General features: G+C 45.6%; 1 protein-coding gene across 3 annotated transcripts in view; it reads right to left on the bottom strand.

Annotated features, from left to right (window-relative positions):
- NUFIP2 (nuclear FMR1 interacting protein 2) overlaps positions 1-12,018 on the bottom strand; it is a 19,500-nt gene continuing 7,482 nt past the window's right edge. Inside the window, exons 3-5 of one of the 3 annotated variants that reach the window (XM_064677508.1) lie at positions 6,866-6,898; positions 6,262-6,316; positions 1-5,658 (exon numbers count right to left, since the gene is read on the bottom strand). In XM_064677508.1, the coding sequence (XP_064533578.1) occupies positions 6,264-6,316; positions 6,866-6,898 (86 nt within the window). In that variant the 3' untranslated portion in view covers positions 1-5,658; positions 6,262-6,263. Of the gene's footprint in view, positions 6,317-6,865; positions 6,899-12,018 lie in introns of all 3 variants that reach the window. The other 2 variants (XM_064677507.1, XM_064677506.1) reach the window with 2 other exon arrangements.

The following is a 12,018-nucleotide window of genomic DNA, read 5'->3' on the forward strand; positions in this document are numbered from 1 at the left end:
GTTGGGTTTTTTTGTTGGTTTTTTGTTTTTTAAGAAAACTGTAAATTGTCTTTTTACTAAACAGAAATTCGCAGTACACGAGTTTCATACCACAGAAAGAAATGAGCAATTTTTTTTGTTGTTGTTTTCTTTTTAAAGATACTCTACTCATTAATAAGGCTGTAGAAAAGGGACACTGCTATCTTACAAAATGGCTTTAGAGCTCTGGACACGTTATATGAAGCTTTCTCATTAACAGTCAAGACAAATCCAGCTCAGCATCCCCCAGTGTGGGCACAGGCAGGACTCCTGCTCCTGTCCCGGGACAGGGAACAGGCTCATGCCCTGGACATGAGGCCACCACAGGGTTCTTGTATCTCCCCAGACATCCATGGCTCTGCAATGCCACTTTTGAGGATCTCAGATAGGACAGAGGCAGCCAGCCTGACCCTTGGGTGTAACATGCACTGGGCAAACCTCTAAAGCTCTGTAATCCCTGGGAGGCAGCACATCCACAGTGCACACCGAGATCTCCTTCCCACCAGCCCAGGTTCCTGCTTTCCAATTGCTTCCACTAGGGCTTTTCCACATGGAAAAATGCTCTGGTGGTGGCCAAAGCTAGAATTACTCTGGCTTTTTCAGCTACTCCACGACACCAGCCCTTCTCCTGCCTTCCTCACCACTGTGAAAATGTCTAGAAGCTTTAAACTGGGTGAATCCTTGCTCTCTTCCCTCCTGACCTCAACCATCTCCCTTGTAAACAGCCTCTGTAAGGAAAACAAATCACAACGGATGGATGGAAGAAAAATCTTCTAGGGATGAGAGGATAAGACTCCTGAAAGCTTGGGACACCATAGCAATTTACTGAAGATGCTGAATCAAGATCAAAAACAATGCACAGGAAAACTACCAGCAGTTCTGAAACACGGCTGTGAATGCCACTGCTCCCAGATGTCCCCAAGGTCACCCACTGGCCACTTGGGAAAGGATGTGATGGTGCTACAGTGTGAAAGCACTAATTACAAGCACAACTGGGAGGACAACTTCCATCTCTCTTTCTTTCTTTCTTTTTCCCAGCAGGAAGCAATTTTCCTTTCCCTTTAGCTGGCTGGTTCACCCATCACCGCTCCCAGCCACCAAACAGTGGATTTGCAACCTAATGAGAATTGGGGTTTCTTTCCACATTTTGAAGAAGGTCACAGCAGCTACCGAAGGCAAACAGTGGGATTTAATGGTTCTGAAAGGTTCGAAGTGGGTTAGTGGCAGAATCCATGCCCTGGAGCTACCCACTGGTCAAAGAGAAAAGAGATTTCTAACAGGTTTCACAGAGGATCGTGGTGGGTTTAAACCAAAACCAAACTCCAACCAAACCTTGAAAGGAAACACACTGCCAATCTACCAGATGGGTGAAGTGGGAGAGAGCAGAGGCTGAAGGCCCCAAACCACTGTCACCAGGAACAGAGAGCAATTTTTAAATTACCTCTTGGAGCAGATGAAATGCCCCCTGATCCACCAAAGAGCACGCAGATTCCGAGCTGGATCTGGCTGGCACTTCAGCCTCTGTTACACAAGACCCTGTACAGAAGAACCTGCTGGTGGAGGAGGAATGGTGGGGAATGAATGACCAGAGGAGAAAGGAGACAGCCCCTGTCCTCACAGGAATCCTCACTCCAGTAAACACACAGTTTGCCAAGGAAACTCACAACAGGAACAGAAATGAGAGAGAATCCTTAACCTGAATTAGTATCTTCATAGCTAATAAAAAAATAGGTCATGATCTCACCCTTAGTGCCACTTTCCAATACTACACATACTTAGGGGGGTTTTGTTTTAAAACTTACTTTACTCAGTGTAATGAAAACAATGGCACAAATAAATACACGCTCGCTCTCCTTACACATCAGATGCTCACACGCACCGCCGGCTCCTCGCCCCCACAGACACCCTCGGGTGCAGACCCAGGACAGGAGGCTGCTGCTCCCCTTCCCAGGCTGTATTTGGTTTATGCTACAGTACTAATACTCTGAGTCAAACAAAAACAAAACATGAGACTTATCGGTAACACCTTATCGTTATTTCAATGTGCTAAATTAGTCACAGCTCAATTTCAGGTTTTTTCTTTTTTTTTTTTTTTTTATAAGTTTACACAAAAATAATCAGAAAACAGATTAAATCTTAAGATATTTTTAATAAGTGCTCAGTTAAGAATTGTGTGAGGACTTGGGGAGGACTGCAGACAGCACAGGGCGAGTTACACGACAGCACAAGGAAGTTCCTTCCACGGTCCTGCCTGGCTCTAGGCAATAGTCTATCCCAGAAATCCTGGGGAGCTGGAGCTACAGGAGCTGAGAGAGAGGAATTCCTAACTGCTTAGCGCTGAGCACACACCATGGAGCTCACGGAGACAGAAGGACAGACGTCTGAACAGAGGATGGTCAGAAATACAGCAGAGAAGGTGCTGCCGAGGGTGTTTCTGGATGGGTCCCGCTGGCGAGGGGCCACGCACAGCGAGGCAAAGCCACAGGGATGAGCATCAGGGATAAACCAACCCAACCCATTGCTTGAACCATGTTTCTCTCAGCAGTTCTTTTGCTAGTTAAATGAAAGACTGGACTAGGTCAAGATGAGAGTCCTCCAATATTCAGCAAGTCTCAGACCGTTCTAAAGGCGCAGGGTCCTCAGCACCGGTTAGTGCTGCTCAGCTCCTGCATCCCCCCGGCCCCCAGTGCAGATCTGGGATAGGAGTACAGGACAGCACAGACCCCAGGGAAGCAAAACAGGGTGTTTTTGCAATTTTTTTCCTTTTTTTTTTTTTTTTTTTAATGGAACCTAGCCCTTAAGGCGACAAGTGACTACACAAGGCAAATAAATACACAGCAGAGCCTTAAAGCCAGTAAAACAAACTGGAAACTTTGCTACTAGCCTTCAACTTTTTGAAAATAATAATAAAAAGGAAAAAGAACACTTCTTCCACCTTAATATTCCCAGTCCCCACCATCCAGTTTGTTCAACACTTTAAAGCTCAGGAATGCCCCAGCTCTTCGCCGGTGGAGCCGGAGGCAATTCCGACTTTTGGCAAGCAGTTGGGAGACTCAACAGAATTAAAATAGGGATGTCGGAGGACTAGATGTCGGGCACATCTGTAAACATGTTATACATCTCAAAGTTACACACACCTGTAAAGGTGGTACAGTTTATAGGTGAAACAGAACTATTTGCGACTGGCCAACCACAAGTTTCTGAACCTGGACTGATACAATACATGATGACTATATAGTATCACACTCAGTATTATACTATATAGTGGTTGATACATCAAATGGAGTAGGCAATCCATAGTCATACGTTTAAAACTAAGCGTGGCAGAAAGCTAAGCGTCTTACACAAGGTACAGAACTCAGTTTCATCGTCCCACCATGAACCCAAGAGTCTCATTCAGGAACAATCTTATTAAAAGTATAAAAACAATTAAAAAAACACATGCTACATACTCCTAATTAACAAAACAAAACAAAAAAGCAGATCATAGAATCATCAAATATGCTGAGTTGGAAAAGACCCATCAGGACCAGTGATTCCAACTCCTGGCCCTGCACAGGACAGTCCAACAATCCCACCATGTGCCCGAGAGCGTTGTCCAGATGTTTCCTGAACTCAGACAGGTTTGGTGCTGTGATCACTTCCCTGGGGAGCCTGTTCCAGTCCTCAACCACCCTCTGGGTGAAAAACCTTCTCCTGATATCCATCCTAAACCTCTCCTGACTCAGCTTCAGGCCCTCTCCTTGGGTCCTGTCACTGGTAACAAGAGTGATGAGATCAGTACTTGCCCTTCTTCTGCCTCTATGAGGAGAGCAAAGACCACAGTGAGCTTTTCCCTGTGTCCTCCAGGCTGAACAAACCAAGTGATCGCAGCTGCTCCTCATATGGCTTCCCCTCCAGACCCTTCCCCATCCTCATGGCCTCCTTTGGATGCTCTCTAACAACTTAATATCTTTTTTATATTGTGGTGCCCAAAACTGTCCCCAGGACTCAAGGTGAGGCTGCCCCAGGGCAGAGCAGAGAGGGACAATCCCCTCCCTCACCGGGCCAGCAATGCTGGGCCTGATGCCCCCCAGGACACAGTTGGCCCTCCTGGCTGCCAGGGCACTGCTGACTCATGGCCAACTGGCCATGGACCAGCACCCCCAGGTCCCTTTCCACAGTGCTGCTTTCCAGCATCTCATTCCCCAGTCTAGACACACAGCCAGGGTTGCCCTGTCCCAGGTGCAGAATTCAGCACTTGCCCTTGCTAAACTCCATATAGTTGGTGACTGCCCATCTCTCTGATTTATCCAGGTCTCTCTGCAGGACCTCTGTGCCCTTGAGAGGTGACAGATCCTCTCACTTTACTGTGGTCAGCAAACTCACTCAGTATCCCTTCGAGTCCTGTGTCCAGGTTGTTAATGAAGACTTTGGAGAGAGCTGGGCCAAGGATGGAGCCCTGTGGAACCCCACTAGTGACCAGACACCAGCCTGATGGATAAATCTAAGCACAAGGGGTATGCAAAAGTTTTGGGTTTATCTGCTTCCTGTAATGCCCCACAGGGTCCAGACTAATTTTAGGACACACCAACTGCTGCTGACCTTGATAACCAGGAGCCAGGATTCAGCCACAGACACCCACAATGAGCATTGGGCATGTGTGGAGCTGGGGCTGGTCAGCAAACCCATTTCTGCTTTATTCACTTCTCACTCTTGCACTGGACCCTGTGACCGTTCCATCTTTTAAAAAAAACCCAGAAAAACTACCCAACCCCCAGATGATTTGGACACTCGACACAAGCTGCAATGGGACAGAGTGGGTTACACAGCTGGAGCCTGCACTCTGCTCAGCCTTCCCTACCACTGCTAGGAAGCCTTCCTTTCCCTGGGATTTTTTTTTTTTTAATTATTTTTTAAATTATTATTTTCATTCCTAAGTCCTCCATTTTTTTGTAATAAAATATATTTTTATTAAGAGATAATTAGAAGCAGAGCCCGGAAATACACAGACTGCATTAAAATATAAAAGAGCATTTCCAAGGGGCAGGAAGCCCAGCCATTGGCGTTCTATGGACAAATTGAAAAGGATTCAAATTCCCATTTTTCTTTTTTTTTCTTTTTTTTTTTTTTTAAACTTTTTTCTTTTTTTTGTTATTTTTAATTTTTTTTTTTAAGAGAAAAAATAATTCAAGAAGGATGAAAGTTAGCAGAACTCAATTCCTCTTCAGTTTTCCATTGAAAATGGGAAAAAAATCCAGCACATTTAGTGTTAGGAGACAGACAGAGCAAATATGAAGCACCTACAGTTGAAAGCAGAAGATATTTTTTTTGTCTTTTTTTTTTTTTCTTGCTCCCAGTAATACAATGGCATTAAACTGTGGGAACAGTAGGGGTTTTTGTTGTTGTTGTTGTTGTTTTTTCCCATATTAAATGCCTAAACAGATTGCTTATTTTTCCACGTTGTCTTTTAAAATGAAATAACTCTTCAGCTGCAATAGTCCAATGTGTAACAGGAGCCAGGTCAACTGTGTGACTTCACCATGCATCCTAGAACTGCAGTATTACCATCTTTCCCTCAGCAGAACGAGCCGTTTTAGACAATATCCCCCACATAGGATTGCTGCTTTACTCCTGGCAAAACATGCGGCTTATAATTCTCTGGAAAAAAAAAGAAACTCTGCAAACTTCAAGGCGTTTCTCCAGCATTCAATGGAAAACAAACCAGAAAAAAAAAAAAAAGAAACTAAATGGGGGAGGTGAAAGGGAAAGGGGAGATGAAGGATGGTGAATCATCCTGATTTCCCTGTGATTAGTGTGTCACTACAGTCACAGAACAAGAAACAGAAACCTTGTCAAGTGGAAATGCCTCTCCAGTGGGTTGCTGTTGCCCATGTAGACGACAGCAGGAACTTTGAAACCGGGCTTGTAATTGAGTCTGTATTCCTTAATCACTTGCATTCACTCTTTAAACAAAAACAAAACAAAACAAAAATGAAAAAAAAAAATCTATTCAGTACCGGAGATTAAATAATCACGTGTGTAGTCTCGTTGAAATAAATTTTCAGATTCCTTAAGAAGTCTAATTACTTTCAGTTGCCACTTTTAAATAACTATATATATATTTGTATATATTATCCTGTGATTCTAGTTATGGTTCCTCTGCTGCACTGAAGATTTAGAAGGAGCATAAAAGCCTTTTTGTCCCCCACGAACAGCACAAATGCTGTAGAAAGGTTATAACAGGCAGTCTTGTCTTGCTACCTTCATTGATCCGGGCGATCCATGGCTTCATCATAAGTGATTATCCTTTTGGGATCTGGAAAGAAAGCAGAATTCTAAGTTTTTGACAAGCTGAAGATAAACACAAGAGATCTGCATGGTACTTGTACCTTAACAGACTTTTCCTTTGGACCCCCCTCCTGCCAACACACCCCAAGCCTGGGTTGGCTCCCCCAGAGCAGCCACATGAGTCTCCATATGCAGCTCTTCCCACACAGAACCTCTTCTCAGGTGATTTGTGGGGATACACCAGAATAAAAGTTATTACTGGATGTGACACCCAGCACCAGAAATAGAAAGCAATTTTGTATACACATAGGGAAGAGTCATTAAATCTAATTCTGGTTTTATTGCTCTTGTAGAGTCTCTGCTTCTCTCTGAACACCCCACCATTATGGCACAGCTTACTGTCCTGAATTTTAGTGACATGAAACACGGATAAATCCAGACTACAAACTGTAGGCACTGAAGAACTGAACTCAGGCATCTCCAGACACGCAGACAATCCACTCTCATTCATCCCCCATCCCAACAGACAGAGCAGGACAGTGCAATTTGGTTTGTTTATTCTTTCCAACACCCTTACCTTGCTTCTGCAAATTCCAAACCGCTTCCATTTCTGTGAAGGCAAAAGGAGAAGATCACTGTTATTATGCAGATTGATGTTACCATTAGAGACAACTTTAAACACACTTTAATTTCCCAAGTGTGGCACAACACGGCTGCGGCTGTGCCAAGGCTTTCAGACAGAGCCCACCCCATCCAGTCCAGCAGCACAGCTCCAGCCCATCCCAAATTTGACACGAACAATCCAACAACAAAAGGCAAAGGGATGGCTGTAACATGGTCTTAAGGGTCAGAGGGCCAAGCTGAGCATCAGAAATGTCACCACTGTTCCCCAGTCCTACAAATCACAATCTGACTTCAGGCTTTACTAATCTGACTCTAACGCTGCTTCTCGTGTTACAGCCTCAACAAGGAGCCTGAAGAGATGATTTTTACGAGTTGATGTTTAGTGTGTGTGAAACCAGAACCGCAGGACATGGCAAGTTTCACATGGCTCACAGTGTGCATGTGCTGAAGCACACCAGGCAAGGACTGCTGTGCCAACATCACTGCAAAGCTGCTGCCAACACACCACCCGAGAGCAAGGTGTGATGCTCAGACACCCGGCTGCCTGCTTGGCTTGAGGTTCTTTCCCCAGTTTACCTCTACAACATGTTTGCAGGCTGAATACAAATCCTCCCCAGTTCTCCCTGAAAAAGCACATGCTTTTGTTTACCTCAGAAATAAAAAAGTTAAATGCTCTTTTCATCCACACTGAGAAACAGAAGGCTCTTCCCTTTAAAATGTCCCACAAATCAAGTCACATCTTTAGAGAGCCATTCAAAATAACCTCATTTAGCCACTACGGAGATGGAATTTTGTGAGCTAGAATATTTATGAAGGCACACTAACTGTACCCTGCATCCAAATTTAAGAGACAAAACTTTTAATTTTAGTAGGAACACGACCTGCAAGAACCACCTTTCAAGTCTCCCTTCTGCCACAAAGGAGGGTGACAGGACCTTGGTGGGGGTTGGAACAGAGAATAGCACAGGATTATCAGGCTACATGGGATGTGCAGTAAAGCACAAAACAAGGCAATAAGTGAACTATCCGGCATGGGAAAGGAAGAAGAAAAAGCCCCACAAAACTCATGGCCTCAGCACGATGTGTGCCAAGTATCACCTCCATCAATCGCGTCCCTTTTCCAACCCTTCATCTGTCCTTTGTCCTCTACAATCTCTAGCTCCCCAGGGCAGGAAATTGCATGCAAATAAATATTGCCAGCCCTCCCTGCACAATTAAGTCTTTTGTAAGGAAGGCCCCAGCAAAATTTTACGAGGTCTGTTATTTTTGCGTCACGACAACAACGGCAACATTTTGCACTTTCATGGGGGGGGGAACCTTAAGTGCTTTGGGAATAGTAGCCAGCCTCTAACACCCCCAGGGATATAAGCAGCCTGGTGAGGGACTGCCTCCCTCATCTGCCAGATGCAGATTCCCCCGAAGTAAAATGAACCAGCTACTAAAATTACCTCCCGCAGAGCGAGTTTTCCATTCAGCGCAGTTAGATGCATCATTTCCTAACAGCTAAAGAGCATCTCCTATTTTAACAGCTTTCCCCAAAGGCCAGGGACAGAAAACTACTCTTGAGTTGTTGGTTGCTCCACATTAGAACAATGTTTGAGCATCAAATACAAGGCAGAGCTGAAGCATTGCCCCACTACTGTATCCCACGTATAGACCACACCTTCTTGTGCTGTTCATTTGGTTGTAACTTCCCTGGACACCACAAGGATGTGAACTGCTTGTATTAAGACATGTCTGACAACAAGACAGATGGTGAGATACTATTAAGGACACACCAAAAAACTTTAAGTTGTTAAAATTCTGTTTAGATAAAAAACCTAACAAACCAACAACTAAACTCTCCAACCTTTTCAGACTCAAATTTTCCTTCTCCTTCTTCAGAAAGAGAGGGTGTTGTAGAGTGTCCTGTAAATCCCAGATACCTGGACACACTGGCTGGCAGATGCTCAACCTCATAAAGCTACAAAATCAAAGACCATGGGGAAACAATGCAGTAATAGCTCTTTTTGAATATCATCTGCCATCAGCAGAGCAATGTGCTCCCTTTCACATGTCCAGCAGCACAGGGACACAGGATAGTACAGGTTGAGCACACTAACCAACTGAAACAACTTCACAGAGGAAAAAAAAAAATAAGACTTAGGTTAACTGCAATGCCAAACTAGGGAAAAAAAGGGTTTTCTTCCATCTTAAAATAAAATTTAATGATTTATTCTGCTTTACTTGGTAATACACTAACGTGTGTTTTCCTCCCAGTTCCAGGCTGTGGTCACCTACAATTGACACAAGGTGCTGTGACAAGTGCCATGGCCACTGTCACAGAGGTTGGACTGACCTGGGGGACAGGCAGCTCAGCAGAGCCACCACTGCCCAATGCCTGGGTCCAGCCAAGCAGAGCAGTGAGCTCAGGGATGCAGAGTGGAATAAAAGACAACACCCATGAGCTGGGCATGCAAGAGGCCCTAAGCCTGCTTTCAGTCCTCCTTCCTTGGGCTCAAAGAGCTCTTTTCTTGAGCCTGTCTTCCCTGGATAAAGCTTTCAGAGCAGGTTTAAGCAAAGGACTCTTACAGTTGCTCACCCTGCATGGGAAAAGGCACCATCAGCCCAAGCCCACCTCTCTCCAATACTGACCCCAAACCCATTGCTGCACTTTCCAAAGACCTGACCAACAGACAAGAGCCACCAACCCCAAAACAGGACAGGCAGCCAGGGAAATGGCACACTTCCCTCTCAGTGGACTCCAACCCAGCTGGATAAAACGCCACCAATAAACCCTTGCACAACCCAGCATCAAAGCCAGCCCTGCTCCAAGCCAGGGGCAGAACTAGGTCACCTCCTGCACCCCTTCCAACCTCCGGTTTTCCAGGATTTTTTACAATTAGCTAGCCTCTCCACAGCCCTCTGGCTCAGGTTTCCTGAGGAACTCCCTGGGGCAGACAGCCCCAGTCACAGACAGCCCCAGTCACATCCACCTAAACCACTTTTTCTGGGGACTATCACTGAAACAAAGGGGTGGTGAAGGAAGGCTTTGATGTCAGGAACAGACTAAGGCACACTCCAGTGAATTGTGCTGGGATTCCTCATAGGTCAATAAACTTTATAGCAGGACTGGTACATAATCTTGGAGGGGAAAGAAGTGATAACTTGTTAAGACAGGCACTTTTACACACTTTTTCCTTGCTAGAGAGGCAGCCCCTGCAAACAGAAGTGTCTGCACAATGCCACGGAACTAGTTCTTTGTTCTTATAAATCTCACTATTGTCTCTAAAATAAAACACTAAAAACATAACAAAAAGGGACCATTCTCATCTGATTTTTCTGCTTCTACCTGCAGGACATAATGATTAAGTTTAGGGGATTGCTCAAGAAATGAAGCAAAGATTAAAAATTCCATGCTGTGGAGACTCATGGCTGTACTGAATACACTGTACTCATCCTGACAACTGGAAAGAGCAGAGACTCAAAGGAGAATTAAATCAGCTTTTGCCCCACACTCAGGCCCTACAAGGCAATAAGCAACAGAGTGAGACCTAACCCCTTCCCACCAATGAGGATGGAAAACCAAGGCTCTTCCCACCCCCCCGATGTAAAGGATGAAAATTGCTGAATTCACAGCTCTGCTATTTCTTCTGACCCAGTTCACCATTCCAGTGAACGCCACTCCTGGCTGGCCCACGCTGCCTTGCTCTATTTTCCACGCTGCTCTTCTGCTTCTTCACGCGAGCAGAGATGCTGAGAAGGAACAAAGCAGCAGCACAGGCAGAAACTCGGGGGCAAGTCAGAAGAGGGAAACACTGCAGCTTCCTCTCCTCCACCCATGTGGTCTTTGCTGCTGTGCAGCTGAGCTGGAGGCCTCAATTATTTGCTTTTTAGCTCAGGACAAGCAAATTATTGAGCTTCCCACCACAAAGCTTGCCATCTAGAGCCCAGTGTCAGTGACAGCCTGGCCTGGAAGACTGCAACTGCCCAAACGTGACAGAATTCTGCACAGCGTTGACAATTATTCCGATACGAACCCTTTCTTCCAGCTGTCTCTAAAAGAAGGAATAAAGCAGTAAGAAGATGCTGGTTTCAACAGAAGAAAAGCTGAGATACAACCAGCCTCCTCTTCTGAAGGACCAAAAAAATCTGCAAGGACCAGTTTTACCTCAAAAAGATAAGGATTTTGGCAATGCCACACCAAGGCAGAAGTTCAACTCTAACCTAGATAGGGACAATGACCACAAGCCAGAGCATCACTTCTTCCTGGTCCTTCTAGTCTGCCATACTAAGCTACTGTCTCTGTCTCCAAGCACATCCACAGCAGACCCACAAGTGCTCAGCTAAATCAGATCTCCCTTGGCAAATCAGATTTGTCACCTGCGAGTGTTTCAAGGCACCGTCACAAACCCCGAGCGGCACGGGCTGTCAGTGAAGGCAGCCACATTGAGGGATCGTGTTTTACACTCAAGCAGATCAGATGATCAAGGGAGTCTTTCTGCCCTTTAAACAGAGGGAAAAAAAGAAAGAAGCAGAGGCACAAGGAGACCAACAGGAAAAGCTTCCAAGAGAACAAGAAGAAGGTGCACCATCAGCCTTGCCTGAACGTTCCCAGTGCTTTGACTTCTGGGGAAAAAGCAATCCAGACACACGCAAAGGAGCACAGGAATCCTCCACTGAGACCTCACTGTGCTCTGCAACCACCAAGTCTCACACCCCAGTGGAGCCTCACCAGCACCCAGGGTGCTGTGGTGGGGTAAATGGGATCCCTGCACCAGAGCCAGTCCTCCCTGTGTGCTACCTCCTCCATCCATCCATCTTTCTACAAGGAAGTTGTGAAGCAATTACAATCCATAATGTCCCATGCAGTCACTGGGCAAATCACACACAGGAAAGCCTGGTTTGCTGGAACAAAGCTACCGAGTAAGCTGGAGACTTTCCCATAGCCTATTTACAGTCCAGGATGAGGATCCACACAACGTGGTCACAGTTACAGGCACAGACAGTGCACATTTGTGACAGACAGGTCAAAGCACACTACCACTCACATTACAGCCCATCCCTCACTGCAGCACCCAGAGCTTCATCCTTGCACTGAACTACTGCACTTGGAGGAGCTCAGGG

Source organism: Pseudopipra pipra, chromosome 21 (assembly GCF_036250125.1).
Source record: "Pseudopipra pipra isolate bDixPip1 chromosome 21, bDixPip1.hap1, whole genome shotgun sequence".
Classification (NCBI taxonomy): Eukaryota; Metazoa; Chordata; class Aves; order Passeriformes; family Pipridae; genus Pseudopipra; species Pseudopipra pipra.